Genomic DNA, 22,828 nt, shown 5'->3' on the forward strand with positions numbered 1-22,828 from the left:
AACTACATTGAACTAAAACTGTACATATTTAATATTAGTTTCAAAACGGACTTAAAATTGAAATCGGATCTACACACTTTAATTGCTATCTATGACATATTTCAAACATATTATGAATTAAGGAAGTAAGTTAAAAGAAAATATACTTATAAAATAGAAAAAACATTAAAAAAATATCATAATTTTATTCATTTTTATTTTATGATTTATAGTTCAATTTGTAGCAAAACCAAACAGATCCTTATTACTCACATCTCATCATCATCATTGATTTGGCATTGCAAATAAAAAACACTTCTTACAAATTTTGTTATTATCAAAATCATGCTGCCAACAACTTAATTATTTTCAAACATGCTGATCATCTCTGCTGTTAGCTTTGCATTCCTGTAGTACAAAAGATAAATGAAAGTCCATTGAACTTTAGTTATATCATTTACACATTGTTAACCATAAACCTCACATTCCCATAACAAAGCAACAATAAGTTTACAGTAGGATAAAAATTTCGGTTATCACCAAAGTTTGCTCACTCCTATAGAAAACCCATCAAATAACATCCATTTCTATATAAAAAAAATCTTTTATTGTGCAAAATTATCAAATTTCTAAGAGGGACCACAACTCCTCAATTTTACAGAATGAACTTAAAAATAAAACTTCTAGTTTGTATCAAGTCTAGCATTAAGCATAATTTATGGGATAATGCAGTTTTCGGGATCAAATTCAGTGTATCCTACATCAACAAGACAAAGTCCATCTGGTGGTGCTGGGGGGGCACTCGCACGTCTGCATGAAGCATCCATCAGCCTTATCAATATATCTTCTTCTGCACCTGCAGCCGCTTCCCTTATTGATGTTGCTACAAGAACTCGGACCATCTTCCAAACAAAATTATTCAGAAAAGAAGATAACATTTAACACAGAAAATACAAAATCTCAGTAACAGTTGCTAATTGCATTGCAGTCCTACAAGACAGTGTTTGGAATTACAGAAAGTTAACCAACAGTTTGACGATCAGTTTTTCTAATAAGGAAAACATTGCACTTGTGAAGGTCCATTAAATACGGTATTTATACTAGTTTGCATCAGTAACTTAAAGAAATTTATTTTCATTATATTTTATGTAATATTACAACTTTTTCAATGCAACGCTATTTATTTATATGTGTTAAAGAAGTAAATATGTTGATATAGAAAATAAATATGGACAAATTCATTAGTAGCTTGATCTTAAGAGTTGCTTGATCAAGAGATTCTCTTTCTTTTCTAGATAGGTCTTTTATATATAAATATATTGTAATCTCCATTGTAATCTACACAATAAATATTAATTTTCTATATGATAATCTTCTTCTTTTCGTTGTTTTCCACTACTTTAGATTTTATTGCAGTCTTCAAAACTGTTGTTGAGATCTTAACCCATCCTGATTGGTGTGCTGCAATGAAAAAGAAAATGATGGTTCTAAACACTAATAGTACTTAGGAGTTGGTGTCCTCACCCCCAAGAAAGCGGGTTATTGGCTGTAGGTGGATAATATTTCTAAACAGGTTTTTTATGTATAAATATATTGTAATATCTATTATAATGTACACAAGAAATATTACTTCTCTACAATATGTAAGGTTGGTAATTTCTTATGCAAAATTAGAAATTTATACATTGCAATTGTTTGAGAAAAACATAAATACAAAATGAAAGCTGATAGCTAGACAATTTAACTGACCAGCATTTCCAAAATCAATTTATCAGTTCATGATAAATTCTAACAGGAACTATTTTCCACATATAGGTTCAAAATTTATTACCAAATAACATTGTAGTATATTCTGCACATGAAACTTAATTAGACAAATAAATTCAGGTGGATAAATTGACAGGTGTATGTAAGTTAAAACCTTGCGCAGGAAACGATTAGCAACCAGCTCAACACACATAACTTTTCTTCCTTCTGCACGATCCTACAAAAATAGGAATGTTTTAATAATCATCAAACAGATTGTTGCATATCATTCATCAAGCTTAAACTTAATCTCCTCAATTAGGAGAGGTAAAGTGGCAGAGTAAGGAAGAATTAAATGAAGTAACAAGAGTCAGACAGAGGAAAGAGGTATTGCATTCAATAAGAAATTAGTATAATAAATCAGCAGATAACAAAAAAACAATTAAATCCCAGAAAACAAGGCAAGGTCCCTGAGAAATAATCCCAATTAAATTTCTCTTCCTTGTACCAGGAAGAAGACAAATAATTCTTTTCCGTAGATGTCTCCCCCTACTGCCATCCTGCTTATATATTTACACATGCTCATTCCCTGTCATCCAGCTGTCATCATCACACATTCCCACCTGCCTGCCCAAATTTCTTTCTGATATTCTAATTCCTGGTCCTTCTAGAGTAAACTTTAAATGGTTGTGGACATTGAGCAACAACAGTGGGCTTAACAATACCTGCCTCTAATGGAGAAGCCTTATCCTCAAGGTTGAAATGAGGAAACTTGAAACAATCCGGCCCAAACTGGCCCAAATAACTTTTGGACCCACTTTCCATTTGGCCCAAAATAGTTAATCCAAGTTATTTAGTAGTTTCGTGCTAGTTATTATATACAATTCGGAATTGTCTTATTTTGCCGATGTGGGACGATTTCCCAACCTAGCAGGTGAACATCACACTCTCCCCTGCTAAATTTACGACGTCCTCGTCGCAATTGAATCGGATACAATTGCTAACCAAAACCGGACCCTTAGGTATTGTGGTTTGCTAGTACAAACTGGTCTCTGAATCGGGTTCATCCACCCATGTGGCATTCTCTGATGATTGGCCTTGCCACTCAGCAAGGAATTGTCTAATGGTGATATTGTCTTTGGACAAATTTCAAGTGGTAAGGATTTTGGTAGGTTTCACCACCATAACATCTTCAGCTACCATATCAGGGGGAATAGAGGCAATGACAGGGTGATTTCCAACCGCCCTTTTGAGCTAGGAGATATGGAAAACTGGATAAATCCTGAAAGAGGAGAGGAGATCCAATTTATAAGCGACAGTTCCTATTCTACTCAGGATTGTAAATGGACCATAATAGCAAGCAAATAGTTTTTACTTGACACGATGAGCCACAGATTGTTGGTGGTGAGGCTGGAGTTTAAGAAGCATTGTATCCCCAACAAAAAAAGACAAGTCAGGACGATGCTTGTTAGCATAATGCTGCATGCTGCTGACGTCTAAGAAAGTGAAATTTAAGTTGACGCAAAATCTCATTTCAGTCAACAACAGTATTTGCCATTAATTCCACTCTAGTTTCACCTGGTAGGAAATTAAGAAGGGTGAGGGAAGGTCGAAAAAATACTATTTCAAAAGGAGTCTTGCCTGCCGCACTGTGAAAGGTTATATTATACCGATACTCTGCCCAACACAACCACTTAGACCATGACTTAGGTTGTTCGGATGAAAAGCATTGCAAATATGATTCAACTGTTCTATTCAGCACCTCAAATTGGCCATTTGTTTGCGGGTGGTACGCAGAACTAAATTTCAAATGAATGCCTTAAAACCTGAAAATCTCTGTCCAAAAGCTGCTAAGAAGCAAGGGATCACGATCGGTGACCATTGATTTAGGAATGCCATGTAAATGAACAATTTCCCTAGTAAAAGTTTCAACCACAGATTTTACAGTTCAAAGGAATAAAGTATCCATGCTTGGATAGTCGGTCAACAACCAGTAGGATGCAATCCAGCACATTTGAATTTGGTAGTCCAGTGATAAAGTCCTGAGCAATGTCTTCCCAGATGTTCTGGGGAATTGGAAGGGGCTGGAGCAGGCTTGCTAGAGATAAAGTTTCATATTTATGTCGCTGGCAAACAATACAAGAGGCCACAAAATTTTGAATCATCTTCATCGTACTAAACAAAAAAAAAAAGCAGTAATTCTGCAGTAATTCTGCAATAAGTGCAGTAAGCACCAGAATGGCCTCCGGTAAATGTACAATTCATTTCTGACATTAACCGCTGTGTCCAAGAAGAAGGAGAGAGAATCACCAATCGACCATTGTAGCATAGCTTGTCATTCACTATTGAACAGTGAGCATGCTTACCCAAGTGAGATTTGACATCAGAAATAATAGTTTGTATCCCCTCATTCTCAAGAATATCCTTATTTAAAGCATCCCAATCCAACCATGTAGGAAGTGAAATAGCTAAGAGAACAATTTCCTCCTCATCTCCCCTGGACAAGGCATCCGCTGTGCGATTAGCAATCCCCATTTTATATTCTATCATAAAACGGTAACCCATTAATTTGGAAATCCAATGTTGTTATACAGGTATAGTGACCCGCTGCTCAAGTAGATGTCAGAGGCTGCTGTGATCTTTTTCGACAGTAAAAATTTGTCCAATTAAATATGGGCCCCAATGAGTCACAGCTAAAACCAATGCCATTAATTCCCGATCATAAGCTGAGAGTGCAAGAGAGTTGGAGGAAAGAGCTTTGCTATAAAAAGCTAACAGCTTGCCATCTTGCATAAGAACTGCACCCAAACTGATAACTGATGCGTCACATTCAACAATAAAATATTTCGGAAAGTCTGGCATGGTGATAACAGGGGCGGCAGTAACAGCCTATTTAAGATTGACAAATGCTTCATGAGCTAAAGAAGACCATTTAAAGGGATGGGGAGCCTCTTTTTTGAGCAAATGAAGCCACGATAATATCCCATTCGTCCCAGAAAGCCACAAAGGCGAATTAATGATTTTGGAATTGGCCAAAGGAGTACTACTAATATTAAAACTGAAAAACAATTTCATTTCTCTTTGGATTGGTACTTGGCTGCCGACTCATCTCCCCTTTTTCATTCTTTCCTTTTAATATTAAAAATGAAAAATAATTTATTTTTATTTAATGAGATTAGAACTTTTAGGTATTTTAATTTTTTTAATTAAAAATTTCTTACTATTATTATTAAATTATCAATTAAAATTTGAAATTGTAAAATATATCCTATAAATATGAGGGTAAATTAAATTTATATGATTAGCATTGAAATAATTATCATACTGTTTAAAATTATTTTAAAAAAAATATTAAATAAATATAATTTGTAATAAAATTTTATCATATCACCAAACTTAAAAAATTATAAAAGTAGATAAATTTAAATAATCATTCAATAGTATTTGAATTTTGATAAATTATTTATATTTATTTAACTTTTTTTTTGCACCTTGAATTGTTCAGCCTAGCCCCTGAGCCTTGCGCCTAGACTCCAGAACCCCTTGGCACCTTAATGCACTTCAGCCTTTAATAACTATGCCCTGTTGTTTAAGAAAAAAAAAGGTGCATAGTGCACTGAGCATCCTACCTTTTATGGGCTCTAAAGAGAGTGTATATGATATGTGAACACCAATTAAGACTTGAACGCATAACCTTGAAGACATAAATGGAGTACAAGGACCGCATACTCACACACACAGACTCTGATAAATGCATGGTAATAAGCATAGACACAATTTGATACACTTCAAGGACAACTAGAACAAAACGCTATGCCATTGAAAAGGGAAAATGGAACAAATATAACTTTGCTAGAATGAACTAAGGTAAGAAACATTTACCGAACATGGTAATCTGGCCTCTGTGGCTCGAGCACGATAAACAAAGCATTCTGTAGGTGGACCTCTGGAAAAGAAAGATATTGTTAGCTATCAAATTGAAGGATATAAACAATTGTTCGAATTTAACAATTCAGTAGAACTGTAATTCCAAAACAAATCCAGAATGTTCTAATGACCTGGTCAAACTTTTGACAGTAACCAATGCTATGTTGGGGATCGATGAAATTAAAAGTTGCAACATAAATAGCAAATAGATAGCATACATTTATTTATGTGAAAATGAATTTAACGGAATATTAGAGTCTGCGGGAGAATAGAAATAATAGAACCAGACACCAAAAGCAACATACCAAGCGCTTTAAATAAGCGACTAGGGAACTGCCCATATTTTGAGAAGAACCAGCCTATGTCAATAGAAAGGTAGGCTTGGTACAGTGTGAAATAAGCCTTGGTACAGTGTGATGTAAGTGATAGGTACCCTGGTTTCAAATCAGGGTCACGGTAACGAAAATAGACCTATAACGATTATAACATAACAGTAATGATCTGTCGCAACATAAATTCTTTTGAAAAATTTGCAAATTTCATGAAATTAGTAAATATTTAAAGATATAATAAAAAATAAGTCATACAACTTAATACTAAGTACAAATATAGCTAATAAACACAAAATACGTAATAACTAACCTTAATTACCACTGGAAGTAGCATTTAACATTTACATTATGCAAAATAATTTAAAATATTTGAAAAAATTACATTTTAATTTAAGTTTATGTTCTTTTTTATACTTACTACCTATTTTTCATAAATTTTTAATCTTGTAAATCTATATTTATATTTTATACTTAATACTTAGTTATCATTTATTATAACTTATAAGAGCATAAAACACATTTAATAATTAATAGGAATGATATTAGGTTATATTCTAAATTTCTAAAGTTCTACATTTCTAATCTACATTTTAATTTCTAATTATTTTTATTATGCATTCACTAAAAAATGATTCAAAAATATCTAAAAACTCATTGAAAAATAATAAAAACTTATATTCTGAATTTCTAACATAAGTTATCTAATATTCAAACTTCTAATTACTTTTATTTATGTATTCACTAAAAAATGATTAAGAATATCTAAAAATTGTTGAGAATAATAAGAACTAATTTTTTGCTTAATAGCACTTAAAAACCACTTAGTACCTTGGATGATTTGAGCTCTTAAATACAAGAATTTGTAGAGAAGTTGATTAATAGCACTTGAAGAGTCTTAAAGTTGAGAGAAAATTTAGAGAAACTTGAGAGAAAGAAAAAAGGGTAAATTTTGGCTTGGGAGGAAATTGGAAGACTTCAAAATGTGAAGAAAAAAATGCCTTCTACCTTCAATAATTCATACACTACATTGCAAGTGGTCTCTTACATCAATTCTAAAGATTTCTACCCATCAAATGAAGGTAACAGCCTTCATGGCCATTAAGTCGCGACCAATAACGCTACCAACACAATTTTTTATCGCCTTGAAATAACGGTTACAGTTCCTTTGAAAACCTTGAAATAATGGCTGATACGTTATTTAAAGCCATAATAGGTACTCACCTAATGGGCATATAGGCACAACCTAAATGAACAGTGAAAGATAGACAACAAACAAGATAACAAAGGATACAATTGTAGAGCTAACAATCCACCACAATGTGAAAAATTTGAGACCATGTAAAATTATGATTCTTTTTGTTATGTCCATTAAAAGCAACAACTGCAAGAGTCAAAGGTAGCACGGACTTTCTATTGGATTCAGTACAAGAAAAGGCAAAATTATGAAATGAAGTAACCATTATTTAGCAGATCATACAAGTCCATTTAACAGGCCAAAATGTCAAGTCATATTTCCAATGTATAATCTTGGCAATCAAACCAAGATATAGGGATTTTTTTTCTGAATTTGATGTCTAATGAATATTTAGCTGAATTATATAAATCCAATTTTAATAACACAAAATTTTGACTAAATTTAATCCAAAAAGCACAACTACTGGCATAAGAAAGCAATGAAGCACACATTATGTCTTTTTTCCTCAAAAATCTTACTCATTTCTTGAAGCTTTGGTGTCTCGCGCAAATATTTTGTAGGACAATAACTTTCCTTCTAGCTGTTGTAAAAGGTTGTTAACTTTGCATATACTGAATGTCACAGGCTTCTTTGCACCTTCAGGTTCGTATTTGTCACCCATAATAGATTTATCCACATTCTCCTTATAGGTAAATTCACCCCACCCATCTCTTTGATTATCATATTTTTCATCAGTAGTAAAATTTCCAAGATCCTCTCTATCTTCTCCATCATTAAGTGGAAAGATATACAAATAGCGCCTCCATTTGGCAGAAAAATTAGGATGGAATACACGCGAAACCTATAACAAGTTTATAAATCTTATAAGCAAAAATAGACACTATAAAACACAATTCTGTAATTGCAGTTACAACCAAAAATCAAACAGTCAAAGTTAAGTATTTGATACCTCAGAAACAGATAAAACCCTAAGTTTTCCTGGTGCTGAACTATTGATGGCATCTTCAATCTCATAAGGCCTAACATCCTTTCTCCATGTATCTGAGCATACAATTGACCCAAAAGTTAAGTCCAACTAAACAACATATAATTATAGAGTATAGAAAACTCCTCTTTTCTTGTATATAAAACAGAGAAATTTACAAGGTATTTATACATGTTCTAAAGCCAAAAAAAAAAAAAAGAGGAAAATACACTAATTACTCAATCACAACATTTTACATAAATTAATCTAATCAAATCAAACAACTCATGCTCAATATTGCTGGAATCTTGTCTAGTCAATACTCTCCCTCAAGTTATTGATAAATATTACACATCCCAGCTTGCAAATTAAAGAGTGAAAGATCATGTTGCTAAGACTTTTAGTAAGTACATCAGTCGGTTGTTTATCTGATGTCACATGGAGTATACTCAAGTGATGTCACATGGAGTATACTCAAGGACCCATCTGTCACATTTTCCTTTATGTAGTGACATGGAGTATATTCAAGGAACCATCTGTCACTTTTTCCTTTATGTAGTGACGATCAGTCTCTATGTACTTTGTTTGATCATGTTGGAGTGGATTGTGAACTATACTGATAGTAACTTTGTTGTCACAAAATAAGAAAAGACTATTTTTCCTTAAAAACTTTGATAATCCTAACAATTTCTGTAGCCATCATAATATTTAGACTACCAAAGCCATTGCTTTATATTCTGCTTCAGCGCTTGATCAAGCAACTACACTTTACTTTTTGCTTCTCCAAGTCACTAAGTTTCCTCCCATAAGTGTAAAATAGCTAGAAGTTGATTTTTGATCATCTAGAGCTCCAGTCCAATCGGCATCTATAAAAGCTTCTACTCGGAGGTAACCATATTTAGAGAAAAAAAGTCATTTTATTGGGGCAGACTTAAAATCGCAAAATGCGAAAAACAGCCTGCAAATGAGCCTCTCAAGAATTGTGCATATATTGACTTACCAAGGTCACTACATATGCAATATCAAGTCTAGTGTAAGATATATTAATCTCCCTATCAATCTCTAGTACCTTGATCAACTGAATCACCAAGCCCTGGTTGTAGTTTATGATTTTTTTTTATGGGAGTTTCTGCAGCTTTCAATCCAACATACGAGTTTCTTCTAAGAGACCTAGGATATACTCTCAAACCTTTCTTTGATCTAGCTACTTCAATTCTCAAAAAATACTACAATTTTCCTAGATCTTTGATTTTAAACTCTTGAGCAAGTAGGTCTTTTAGTCGAGACATTTCCTCTCTATTATCTCCTGTTACCACAATGTCATCAGCATAATGAGTAATGTAATCTTACCTTTGTAGTGTCTGAAGAACAAAGTAAGTTTCCTGTTTTGATGCTTTCTAATCTTTAGAACACCATTAATAGATCCTTTGAGAATTGAGATGCAATGCAACGAAGGAGAGAGTATAAAAGAAAATTAAGGTAGACAGGATTTAGGATTGAGAAGGTGTGCTCATAATTAAATCCCCAAAATGCAGTAAATCCAACTCTTGTTAATCATTTCCAAGTTTTTCATGACCCAAAAAATAAAATAATTAACAAAGTTTCAAGTCCTTAAATTTGGCCTGCCATAACTCTCCCTGCATTAGAAGAACCACTGCCTCAAATTTTAAGTTTCAAATTAGCAAGGGCCACATTCATGACTTTCATACATTATGAAGAACATATCATAGTGGAAGGTGCACAAATGTCTTCTTCATTTAAGTATCAATTATAATGGGAGATCAATCCCTCCAATAATACTACTATCAAACAATGCAAGTTCATTTAACATCAATACCTTTACATAAATTATAAATTATTGAATAGACATAGAATTATAGATAGATGTAGACCCTGGAACAAAACATTGACTAGTTAATATAGCAATAAATCAAATTGAAAAAAAAAATGAAAGACTCCTTAGGCTGACATATTATAGTCACTCGACTCACTCCATATGTACTGTAATTATTGATTGAATTAGTACCTTCAATTCCCAAGCCTAGTAAATCCAATTCTAAATAATGAAGTTCAAATTTTGTTGCCTTCTGATATGGCTCTTGAAATGTTATGGATTGTGAAGATGCACCTTGATTAGCTATTCCATGGTTTAATCTGCCATTCTTTCAAAAGCATGATTTCCAAGTATACAGTTTAAACTAGTATACAATCTCACTACAGTTGTTAAAGGCATGCCTTAGGTGCACAGCACAAGGGGCACAGCCCCTAGCACCTCAGTCCTCGAAAGGCAGGCAATGTTCGGAAAGGCACAAGTCCTTGTGCCCTAGTTTCATTTGGCGATATTTTTTCTTTTTTCTTTTGGGCCAGTAGTTCACACTTAGGAACAATACTTAGAGTGTCTAGGGTGGACATTTTAGTAATTGATTATGCAAGTCTTAGTTTCATTTGCTCAACACCCGTCTTGCTTTCCATGCATATCAAGGTTAGCAGCTGAATCCTTGTAGCAGCAAGACCCCTTTGAACTCAACAGGCACATCAGCGTAAAAATTAACTTATCAATTGGCAAATCAGCCTAAACATCAACTTATTTTAGTACCCTCTCTCTAGCTGCTTTATTATAGCAGCTACACTCAGTTTTAACATATGATATCCTCATAATGCATCAAATTTCTAGTTTAGTAATATATCTACAGTATAAGTGATATATCATGTATGATATACTCAGTTTTAATGTATGACATACTCATGGCACCTATGTTACCATGACAAAAATATTAAAATTATAAACGAAATTCCAAGCAGGATAAGAAATATCTACAACAGCATAACTGGAAATTCAGGCACATGTGCGACTGAGGCAAAACAATCACATTCAATTAAGGGTAAATTACTTTTTTAGTCCAAGAGTTATGTCAAACTTAAGATATATGTCTCTCTATTTTAAAAATTCAACAGTCTAGTCCCTATATTTGAATCCAACAAAATGAAGGTCTCTCCTTCCAATTTTCTGTCATCTTTCCATTAATTGTCTCAAAAATTGTCAAAATACCCTTAAAGCTGTGCCGTTTTTTCCTTCTTTGGTTATGTCAAATTAATACTCGTATCCCTTTGATTTTTCAAAAATAAATGATTTTGTCGACACATTTTGACTTTATCAAACTGTAAAAATACATTGTTTTTGAATATGGACGGAGAGACATTTAGTTTACAAATGCAAAATGCAAGAACTAAATTGTTGAGTTCGCAAAAATGATCTATATATGTGTGTGTTAATTTTGACATAAACAGGGACTAATAAGTAATTTATTCTTAAATGTAAATTATTTCTGCAGGGTCTGGAAAAATTTAATGCCACTTTATAAAGCAAATTTGACTTATCGGATTTACCTTCAAATTTTAAGTTTTATTGGAAAATAGAAAGGTTAATAATGAAAAGACAATGTTTTAACAATGTTTTAACATTGTTAACAACATTAGACATCCCTATTAGAATAGGTTTAGGTTACTTAGGTCCATCTCATGATAAGATCCTAATGTAAGGTATCTAGAAATTACAGTTGGATTTCCACATACCATCATCATTGACATCATCTATCAACAAAAAGAAGTAATACTGTTTACCTTCATTTTTGTATTTGCAATATTTAAAAAAATTTCACCTGTATTTCTCCAAAATCAGCAGAAAACAGATTCTTTTTACTGAATATTAAAGTAGCAGTATCATTAATAAAAAAGAAATTTCATTCCTTGTTCAATATACTAAAACCTCTAGGCAAGAGAAAAATGTACTTTGATTGGAATTAGTTTATGAGCAAGGCATATCACACTAAAATTTACCAACACAATGAATAAATAATTAGAATAGAAAAATATCAAGGTTACTGCAGACAAGGATTTACTAAAAGTAGTAAATATAAAAGAACTTATAAAAAGAAAAATATAATCACATACAAAATGAAAAAATTTGTCGAAGAGCTGAGACCCCTTTGTCCGTGCGCCCAGCTACCACAGCACAGCCTTCAAGGGGTTTACACTTGTCTTTTAGCTGCTGAGATTTCTTCTCATCAATAAATCTCCCGAGTGACCTTTCTACTAAGCTGAAAGAAGAAAAAGAAGTGAATGCAATAAAGTCGGACAAAATGTACTCATTAAATTGAAGTGCTTAGTTGTAAACATAGAAAATTTCATTTTAACCTATTAAACTACAGCAATTTCATATCCTAGGATTCTTTTACAATATTTCAAAAGTAACAAACATAGCTAAACAAGAAGAGAAGGACCAATGCTCTTATATAGGAGTCCCAACTCCCAAATGCAGATAATTCAGATGACAAAGGAAGATCTTTCAACCAATAAGTAGGCTGCACCAAACTAGAAGTTGACAGGAAACAACTTACCCCTGGACAGTGTTCAAACCAGGTTGTTTCTGCCACCCATCAAAGGATCCCCCATCATATGAAAGAACTATCTTGAATGTTACTCTTGCCCACCTCCCAAACTTTTCTTTATTTAAAGAATCCTCTAATTGAGTCTCACAAGAGACCTCTTGAATTTTTGCGTCATCATCAACAAAATGTATCTGTAGAGCAAATTATCTAAAATAAATAAAAAAAATGAGAATATCATATAAGATAGCGGCTAATGGCCAAATAAATCAAGAACTTTGTGCACTTCTTTAATTGTATCCTGTGCACTTGTAATTTATCCATGTCATTTGGAAGAAATCTCAAAATTTTGCCCATAAACTTTACAGCAATGTTCAATTTTTTCTAAAATTAAGTTTTGAACCAATTTATCCAAACATTTTTTACTGTCGACTCATTTGCTGATTTTAGGGATATGATTTGATTTGATTAGGATCCTTAATTATCTCTGTAGTTATTATTTAATTATTTGCTTCCTATATAGTTATAATTCTTTGTATATAAATAGTCATGTAAACCAATTGTAAAGATCAAGAGTGAAACACAAGAATACTCTAAAATTTCCCAAAATTCTTCATGGTATCATAGATTTTTCATAATTTTAGGGTTTAAATTCAATTTTTCCTCTTTAGGTTTTCAAAACACTAAGATCTACCCTTTTGGTAATAACCCATCTAGGAGCCTTTCCACCTCTCACCGCCGATTCCAGGAGAATTGCCGGACCGTTGCCGGCCCAACTGCCTAGCTCCGACACCGGAAAACCCGTGCGTGAGACTCACACGCTCTCCCTTCCCAGCGCGTGATACGTCACTCAATGCTGCTTCGCCGCTCTAATCACTCCGGCAATGATTTCGACTGTCTTTCTGGCCTTCCCGTGCTGCTATCCGATCTTTTGGTGATTCGGTTGGGCTCTTTTGTGTGTACAATCTTGGGTACCTCCTATTCTTTCACGGTTCATTTGTCTTTACCATGGCAGAAGGTAAAAAGGTCTCGATTCCTAACTCTGATAATTCTTCTTTGCAAATTAGTCCCCAACCAATTATCTTGCTTGGTCAAGGTCTTATTTGTTGTTTATCAATACTAGAGGACTGTAGGGCTATGTTAGTGGTAATAAAAAGCAACCGAATGAAAGTGATCCAGATTTTCCTTAATGGGACTCGGATAATTGTCTTATTATAACATGGTTATTTAACTCTATGCAACCTCATATCTCTAAATCCTGTTTGTTAATTGATTCTGCTGCAAAAATATGGAAGGTCTTGTCCTTAATTTATTCCAAGATTGGGAATGACGTTCAAATTTATGATATTCGAAATAAGATCCATAGTACTAAGCAAGGAGAAATGACTATCTCCAAATTTTATTCTAAGTTATGTGGCTTATGACAGGAACTTGATTACTATCAAGACTTCTAAGCAGACTGCACTGGAGATGCAGTCAAATTTTGGAGAATAATTGAAAAGGAGGGGTCTATGATTTTCTTGCAAGGTTGAATAACGAATATAATCCAATTCGGGTCCAAGTGTTGGGAAGAAATCCTTTTCCTTCTCTGGAAGAGGCCCACGCTCATGTTCAACAAGAGGAGAGTCGTCGACATGCTATGCTCTATACTGCACCAGTTAAAAAGGCTGGGTTGACTACTAGTTTGAGCACACTACAACCTTCTAATTCTGAGAAAGATCACTTGCATCGTAACTATTATGGAAAACCGAGGCATCCAAGAAGACTTGTTGGAAGTTACATGGTCGTCCCACTAGAGGCCGCAGGGGAAACGGGTTACCTCCAGAACTCGAGCTAATTTAGCAGAAACTGTGAAAAAGACCTTTAAGAAAACAACAGCGGCTGAGTTCCTTTCTCCTAATGAAATTCAAAGTCTCAAGCGCCTCCTGTCTCGTATTGACACCTCTTCGTCCTCTAGTGCCATATTTAACTTTATAAAGTCAGGTAATGCTTCCTCTCTTGATAATATTTCATGGATTATTGATTCCGGTGCAAATAGACACATGACAAACTCTTCTAAAGACTTTCTCAACTATTTTCCTTCTCTGACCAAAGATAGTATCATAATTGCTGATGACTCTTTTACTCCCAAATCTGGAACAGATTCTGTTATTTACTCACCCAATAGTAAATTATCATTTGTCTTTCATGTTCCCCGCTTTCCTATCATCCTTTTATCTATCAATACTATCACCAATGCTCTTAATTGTAAAATTGAATTCTTTTCTGAGGATTGGCAATGGTTGGCTGCATGATGGCTTATACATGTTGGAAAGTGATCCAAGTTCTCCGATTTCTCAAGCCTGTTTTCAAGAAAATAAGGATGTCAATCAAGAAATAATACAGTGGCACAAGCGCTTAGGGCATCCATCATTTTTTGTCTTAAAAAAACTTTATCCTAGTTTGTTTGCTAGAACTTAGTTTGGTTCTTTATTTTGTGATACTTGTGAGTATGCTAAGCACATTAGAACCTTCTATCCTTTTAAGTTATAATAAAAGCCAAATTCCTTTTGTGACTATTCATTCTGATGTTTGGGGACCTACTCAAATTGTCTCCTTATCTGGTAATCGATGGTTTGTCACCTTTATTGATTGTTGTACTTGAGTGATTTAGATCTATTTGATTAAAGCTAAAAGTTATGTCTTTTCTTATTTTCAATCATTTTATAAGATGATTTGTACTCAATCTGATACCAAGGAGATTTTTCTGCGTATTTGGAGAATAATGGAATAGTACACCAGACGAGTTATCCTTATACTAGTCCTCAAAATGGCATTACTGAAAGGAAAAATTGACATCTATTGAAAGTAGCTCGATCTCTTATGTTCACCATGAACCTATCCAAAGCATATCGGGGAAATGCAGTCCTTTGTATCTGCTTATCTTATCAATAGAATGCCCCTCAAGGCCCTTGACTTTATAAGTCCTTTGAAGGTTCTACAAGGGAAGAATTCATACATTGTTCTACCAAAAATATTTGGGTGTTTGCTTTGTCCATACTAGGACGACGGGAAAGTTAGACCCCAAGACCCTTAAATGTGTGTTTGTTGGGTATTCTCTAACATAGAAGGGATACAGGTGTTATCACACTCCATCTAGGAAATACTTTGTCAGTATGGATTTCACCTTCCGAGAAACTGACCCTACTTCAGTACCATCCACTCACCTCTTCAGAGGGAGAATAATGAGCAAGAAAAGGTGATCTTGAATTCTGTGATTCTGAATTCTATGGTTCAACTAGAGAGTTTGAGTTCCAGTAGACAGGGGGAGATGTCCAATGAGGGAAGAGAATTGGACATTTGGACAAGCCAGATTTGAGGTATTCGAGGAGAGACAAGGCAGAAGAAGCCATTATGCAGCCTACTCAAAGTCAAGAATCTTCTTCTGGTGAGTTAGCTACAACTCTTGAATGCTCCAATAACTTAGATAAACCTATTGCACAAAGAAAAGTGGTCAAATCTTGTACTAAACACCCTATTTCTAACTTTGTTTCTTATGAATCCTTGTCTTCATCCTATAGAGCCTTTACCTTATCTATTTCCTCTATATCTATTTCACAGGATTGGAAGGAAGCTCTTGCAGATTCTAAATAGAAGGGAGCAATGATTAAAGAGATGAAAGCATTGGCCATAAATGAGACTTGGGAGCTTATCACTCTCCCACCTGGAAAGAGACTTGTTGGCTGTAAATGGGTGTTCACAGAGAAACACAAAACTGATGGTATAATTGAATAGTTTAAGGCCAGATAGGTTGCTAAAGGATTCACCCAAACCTATGGAGTGGATTATCAAGAGACATTTGCCCCAATTGCAAAAATAAACTCAATCAGAGTCCTATTATCTTGCACAGCCAACTTGGACCGGGACTTACAACAGTTTGATGTGAAGAATGCTTTCCTCTGGAGATTTAGAGGAAAAAGTGTTCATGGAGATCCCTTCTGCGTTCGCTAATGAGAAAACATAAGGAAAGGTGTACAAGTTAAAAAAGGCTTTATTTGGGCTAAAACAATCTCCTAGAGCTTGGTTTGACAGGTTTAGCAGAGCCATAATGTCCTTTGCTTACCAACAGAACAATGTTGATAATACTCTGTTTATCAAACATCACAAGGGTAAGATCACCCTCCTTATCGTGTATGTTGATTTATTGTGTAGTTGATGATATAGTCATGACAGGTGATGACAAAGAGGAAATGACTCAACTTAAAAGGTTGTTGGCTCAAGAATTTGAAATAAAAAATCTAGAAAAACTGCGATATTTCCTAGGTATTGAGGTGGCTAGATCAGAAGAAAAAATCTTCATCTCTCAAAGAAAGTACATTATGGATCTTTTGAAAGAAACCGGCATGTTGGGGTGTAAACCAACAGAATCTCCCATTGAAGTAACCACAAGATGCAAGCAAGAACTTATGAGTATGTGGATATTGAAAGATACCAGAGATTGGTAGAGAGGTTGATTTATCTCTCACACTCGACTGGATATAGCCTATGATGTTAGCTTAGTAAGCCAATTCATGCATGACCCTCGCGAGACTCATATGCAGACTGTACTTCGCATTTTGAGATACATAAAGTCTGCTTTAGGGAAAGGGTTCTTTACTCTAAACATGGTCACCTTCGAGTTGAAGTTTTTACAGATGCAGATTGGATAGGATCTCTCGATAACAGGAGATCCACTTCTGGCTACTGCACAGTTGTGGGAGAGAACCCCTTGAAGACCAAAAAACAAAGTGTTGCTGCTAGGTCAAGTGCTGAAACAGAATACAGAGGAATGGCCCAAGATATATGTGAACTCTTATGGTTGCAAAAGTTATTGGAGGAGTTAAGGTTGCCTAAAAAGACAAAATAACTTTGTATTGTGACAACAATGCTGCCATCAGCATAACACAAAATCTAGTCCAACATGACCGAACGAAGCACATTGAGATTGATCGACACTTCATTAGAGAAAAATTAACAGACAATGTCTTAAACTTAGTTCATGTGACTTCTACTGAGCAACTTGCGGATGTGTTTACTAAAGGGCTCAACAATAAGATCTACCATAATCTGATTTGCAAGTTGGGCATGTGCGACATTTATGCACCAACTTGAGGGGAGTGTTGACTTATTTGCTGATTTTACGGATATGATTTGATTTGATTAGGATCCTTAATTATCTCTATAGTTATTATTTGATTATTTGCTTCCTATTTAGTTATAATTCTTTGTGTATAAAGTCATGTAAACCAATTGTAAATATTAAGAGTGAAATACAAAAATACTCTAAAATTCTCCAAAATTCTTCATTTATTTAGTGTTAAATTTGGACCATACCTAACTCACCCCAAAAGCTAGCTCAAGGGGGAGGAGTGCCTATGGCCCATATAAGGGGCACATTACCCCTTTCCACAACCGATGTGGGATTCAACATTTAGGATCAAATCAACACATTTTTTTTTTCAAAATAATAATAATAATATTTAAATTTTTATTAATAAAACATTAATTTTATATTTTTAAATATTAAATTATTTATTACATTCATTACAATAGAAAACCAAAACCATCCATTAAAACCAAACCCAGCAATTAAAATATTTCTTATTTCACAACTCCGTTAGTCACCTTCCTCAACATTCGTGGAAACAGTGGTTTGATGCCATTGAGGAAATGGGAGGAATCATGTATGCTTTTTGTCTTTTTGCAGTAATATTTGTGATAAACTCAAATTTGTGTTTTTGTAGTAGTGTTTGTGTAAGGGTTTCCGTGGATTTTGATGTCTTTCAATCTGTGCATTTTGATGTTCTTCCAATTTTTGGGTTTCTGACGTTCTTTTGATCTTGCACCTTGATGTTCTTGCAATTGCTGTCAGTTAGTTTTCTGTGCATGAGATTTGATGTTATTCATATCTAAATTTTGTGTTCTTTCAATCTGGATTTTTTTTTAAAAAAAAATTTAACGGATATAATTAATAATATTTAATATTTTAAACTATCAAATTAATATTGTATTAATAAATATTTGAAAATATATAACTGTTATTAATTTTTTTGCCTAAAGAATGGTTGATCACTTGATTGAGCCTAAATCAAAAGGTTTTGGTAAATTGGGCGAAACACTTAATTTTGGACAAAATTGAATATCGCTCCAATTATCAGGGGCAAAAGTGGGATCTTCTTCCAATTTAATTCAAATATGATAATATCTTAAGGTGCTCAAAACATGCTACTCACAAGAGAAAGCACAAAAACAGAGGCTAATTGCTTCTAAGCAACAATCAACCAAAGTACTAAGGTTAAAATAACACCATCCCCCCACCCAGCCAAACAAAATGGTAGTTGCACATCACATCTATTTAAAATTTATACTTTGCATCCTTGAACCAACAAAATAAACATAACATCATCACAGGAATTATTACAAGCATTATCTTACATCTTTGTCCTTTTATTTTATACTTCTTGTTACTTTATTGGGGTTTATTGGTAGTCACAAATTAACTGAACAAGAAATGACTTATAGGATGAAGATTCAACTATCTTTATCACATTAAAAACATGGGAACATTACAAAATCAAAGATCCTCTATTTTGGTGTTGAACTATTGATTACACAATACACGTACTTTTTTCCAAAATTTATAATTGGCATCCTTGATTTAATGTCTGATTTTATGTGAGTCGTTATGCAATCCACGCACATAAATATGCTGAACCATTCATCAAACAATAAAATAGTTAGCAATAATATAACTCCATATAATAAAAAGATTTAAAACTACAATTTCTAATCAAAAGGAAAAAAGAAAAAAAAAAACTTAAGAAGATAAGGTGTATATACTCCACCTGAGTTCCAAACAACTCTAACAAAGACGAGTGCCCATTCACCATATTTGAATAAAATTCAGCAACTTCTTGCCAAGGCCTTGCATACATGAATTGAAAACTCTCCCTGTAAGATTTAATAAATTGAAATCAAACTAAAATAAAAAGTGGAAAAAGAAAAAGAAAAACTAAAAGAAGAAACTGTACCTGGCTGTCCATCTGGAAAACTTGCAAGAATCTGTGTGATTATAGTGAACATGGACTTCATCTGGTGTCTGCATCTGTGACTGTTCCTCAATCTGCAGATATCTAAATCTTTGAATCTGCTGATATCTAAATCTTTGAATCTGCTGTCTAATAATAACAGATATTGGAAATGATCTGGCTGCCCAAGGGAAATCTCTTAACATGCCAAGTTGAGGTACTCCTTGGGGATAAATTGTCTACTGTAAATATAAGAATAAGTTCAAAACTACTACTGATATATATGGTTTTATATCTTAACAACTTTAGATTTTTAAATTGAAATTAATCAAATTATTGCCCATCAGATGTAACTATGCACATTACAAGACTCTGTGAGCTTAACCAGTATGACAAACAAATGAACCCAAAAGCTAGGTTGGTCAGTTCATGGCTATGAAAAAATGAGAATGATGCTGTAAATTAAAACCCAAGAACAAAATTTCGGAAAAACAAAATAATAAACTATGATATTCAAACCAAATTCAATAAAGTATTGCATCAACGAAAAGCTAATTGCCAAACAAATCACAAAATAAAACCAATTCATATAATTTTTTTTACCACCAGAAAAGCTTCAATAGTTTTTCAATAAGAATGATTAAACAAATCAATTAAGCACAAGAACCTCGCAAAAAGGGAAAAAATTATCAAGGAGAAAAGGAACATACCTAATTGAAAAATGAAAAACTTCAAAGGAAAGGCAAAGGGTCTCTAGAATGGCGCAGCAAAAAGGTGCTCGCAGCTGAACTTGAATGGACTCAAGTTCTTGCAGCAAAGACTAAGTGAGGTCGCGAATCAGGATTGAGGAAGTGCACTTGGTTCAAGAGTAACGCGGGACAAGGTCAATCGCCGGCAACCGCGAGCAGGCCACTGACAATGAACAGTGAACTGGAGAAAGGAATCGGCGAGAGGCGTAGAGAGCCCAGACACGGAAGGCCAGCCGCGAGAATCAAAGGGGATCGCTCCAGTCTCCTACCCTTCTCTAACCAAAACTACAGTGCATTGGGAAAATATTTTTTTTATTATATCCTTTTTCTTTCTAGTATACCTATACACTTTTTTCCCCCTCTAAGCAAGCTCCCTACACAAGGAGAGACGATTTTGTTGGTGGCAAGGATCAGTAAAAAAAATTTGATCACGGAGCAACGTGTATTCCATTTAAATCAAAAAATATTTGATTTTTTATTTATTTTAATTTATTTTAATTTTAAATTTTAAAAAATTTAATTATTTTAATTCGATTCGATTTTAATAAAAAAATTAAACCGAACTTATTAATAATAATAGTATATTATTTTTAATAATATAGAGAGATTAGACAATATTTAAGTTTAAAATATTTTAATTAAATTTTAAAATATTAAAAAAATAAGGTGTAAAAATAAAAAGTCTATTAAAAAATCTATTAAAAAATCTAATCGATCAAATCAAATTAAATCGAATCAAATGAGATCAGTTTGATTCGATTTGATTTATACTAAAAATCGATTGAGTTCAACTTTTACAAATAAAAATTTTAATTTTTGATTTATTCAGTTTGATTTTGAACTGAATTTATCGAATACTCACCCTTAACTGTAGGGGCAATAAAGTGTGCAGATTTGTTCCCTTGACATCAGACATGGGTGAAGCTGACATGGTTGAAAACTCTAGAAAGCAAGAGAATATGGTTAACGAGGCCCAGAATATCAACTGTAATAGAGAAACCCTTCAAGGCTTGGATGAGGATATTAGAATCGCCTTCGAAAATGACATTCTAAAAGCCTTTTGCTCTATCCATAATGACAGCCTCTTTACATACCAAGGCTTCTAAGATAAGTGGATCGAAAGTAGCAGAAAATCTCCTACAGGCCCAATTCATGGGACAAGATAAATGATCTCGAGCAATTGCTACAATCGCTCCAAACTAAGAATTTCGATGTCCACTCGCATCGAAGTTTATTTTAATTAGGTGAGGAGGAGTTGGTATCCAATGAATGCTGCTAACATTTGCAATCATGGAGATGGCATCGGATTGATGTCATAAGGTGCTCCAAATTCATTGTAGTGTTGAAGAGCAAGATCAACCATGTCTACGGCTGAATATTGATTGTAATACCCGGCTAGATTCAGGCATCAGAATTCCTACCGTCCGGTGGAATCTCGGATGTCGGAGCCGTCTAGAAGGGTAAAAATAAAGGTTTTCTAAAATATTTTTACATGTTTTGAGGGATTTGAGTTTTAAAAGAAAAGACCAAGGAGGCATTTGCCAGGTTCGGCCGCCGAAAGTGAAGTTCGGCCGCCGAAGATGGCTTAGTTTTGCTGCCCCCGAACCCCATGTTCGGCCGCCGAATGTGGTGGAGGTGTGGAAGCAAGGTTTGGCCGCCGGAAATGGTTGACCAGGCCACCTATAAAAGGCCCCTTGTCCGGAAAATGGGGGAGTTTTCTCTCCATTCTTAGGCATAGGTGAGTTCATGCTCTCCTTTGGTTGTTTTTATGATGTTTCTTCAAATCTCTCAAGGTTTTCATGAGTTTTATCCTTGCTTGGAAGAGTTTTGAGCTAAGGAGCAAAGTTGTGAGGCTTGGAGATTCCGGATCTGGTCTCCTTTGCATCTCCGAGTTCAGACCATCAATCCTCTCGATCTTCAAGAGGTAAGCATGGATCCTCACTTTTCCTCATGTTTTAAGAGTGTTTTGATGGGTTTAAGGGAGTTTTATGCATGAGTTGCATGGTTTTGGCTTATGTTGATCATGAGCTATTTGTATGCTAGATGTGTTGTTTGTTGAAGTTTAAGTTTGTGTTAAGCTCCTTTATGCATGGTTAAGGGCATATGCATGTTTTGGAGAGGTTGGATGCATGTTTTGGGTGTTTGGAAGGTTTGGGAGGCTTGTATGCATAAGAGGCTGAGTTCTGGATGAACTCAAGTTCGGCCGCCGAAGGTAGTTTCGGCTTCCGAACCTGCCTGTGGATGCATAGGTTTGGCCGCCTAACCTTGCCCCCGAAAGTTGAGTTTCGGATCTGGAGCAGACTTTCGGCCGCCAAAGGTGCCGCCGAAAGTGCCTGACTTTCGGATCTGGAGAGGGGGTTCGGCCGCCGAAGGTGCCCTGTCCAGCCGTCCTTTGCCCGTTTTTCCATGCATGTTTATGATGTTTTAGGGGGTTTTTAGGGAGTTGTTCAGAGTTATGTTCTGGTTGTTTGGTCCCTTATTTGAGTCCACCTTTGTAGGATTGGA

At 34.5% G+C, this 22,828-nt stretch overlaps 1 protein-coding gene across 6 annotated transcripts; it reads right to left on the reverse strand.

The window, feature by feature from the left end:
* Window positions 1–540: 540 nt before the first annotated feature.
* LOC110609339 (tRNA pseudouridine synthase A) lies at window positions 541–20,698 on the reverse strand. Of its 6 annotated transcripts, XR_002487017.2 has the most exons (11): window positions 20,285–20,698; window positions 19,578–19,816; window positions 19,392–19,497; window positions 12,541–12,722; window positions 12,095–12,240; window positions 8,129–8,220; window positions 7,698–8,020; window positions 5,608–5,671; window positions 5,217–5,307; window positions 1,901–1,963; window positions 808–881 (listed from the first exon to the last, which is right to left on the reverse strand). XR_002487017.2 is itself a non-coding variant. In XM_043952343.1 (10 exons), exons 2-10 carry the CDS (start codon window positions 19,649–19,651, stop codon window positions 696–698), a joined length of 1,209 nt encoding a protein of 402 aa, XP_043808278.1. In that variant the 5' UTR covers window positions 19,652–19,669; window positions 20,285–20,695; the 3' UTR covers window positions 541–695. The 6 variants fall into 6 exon arrangements, 5 of the variants coding, with proteins under 5 accessions (XP_043808278.1, XP_021604544.1, XP_021604545.1 ...); XM_043952343.1 differs by lacking the exon at window positions 5,217–5,307 and having other exon boundaries at window positions 541–881; window positions 19,392–19,470; window positions 19,578–19,669; window positions 20,285–20,695; XM_021748852.2 differs by lacking the exon at window positions 5,217–5,307 and having other exon boundaries at window positions 541–881; window positions 19,578–19,813; window positions 20,285–20,695.
* Window positions 20,699–22,828: the final 2,130 nt, after the last annotated feature.

Source organism: Manihot esculenta, chromosome 2 (assembly GCF_001659605.2).
Source record: "Manihot esculenta cultivar AM560-2 chromosome 2, M.esculenta_v8, whole genome shotgun sequence".
Classification (NCBI taxonomy): domain Eukaryota; kingdom Viridiplantae; phylum Streptophyta; class Magnoliopsida; order Malpighiales; family Euphorbiaceae; genus Manihot; species Manihot esculenta.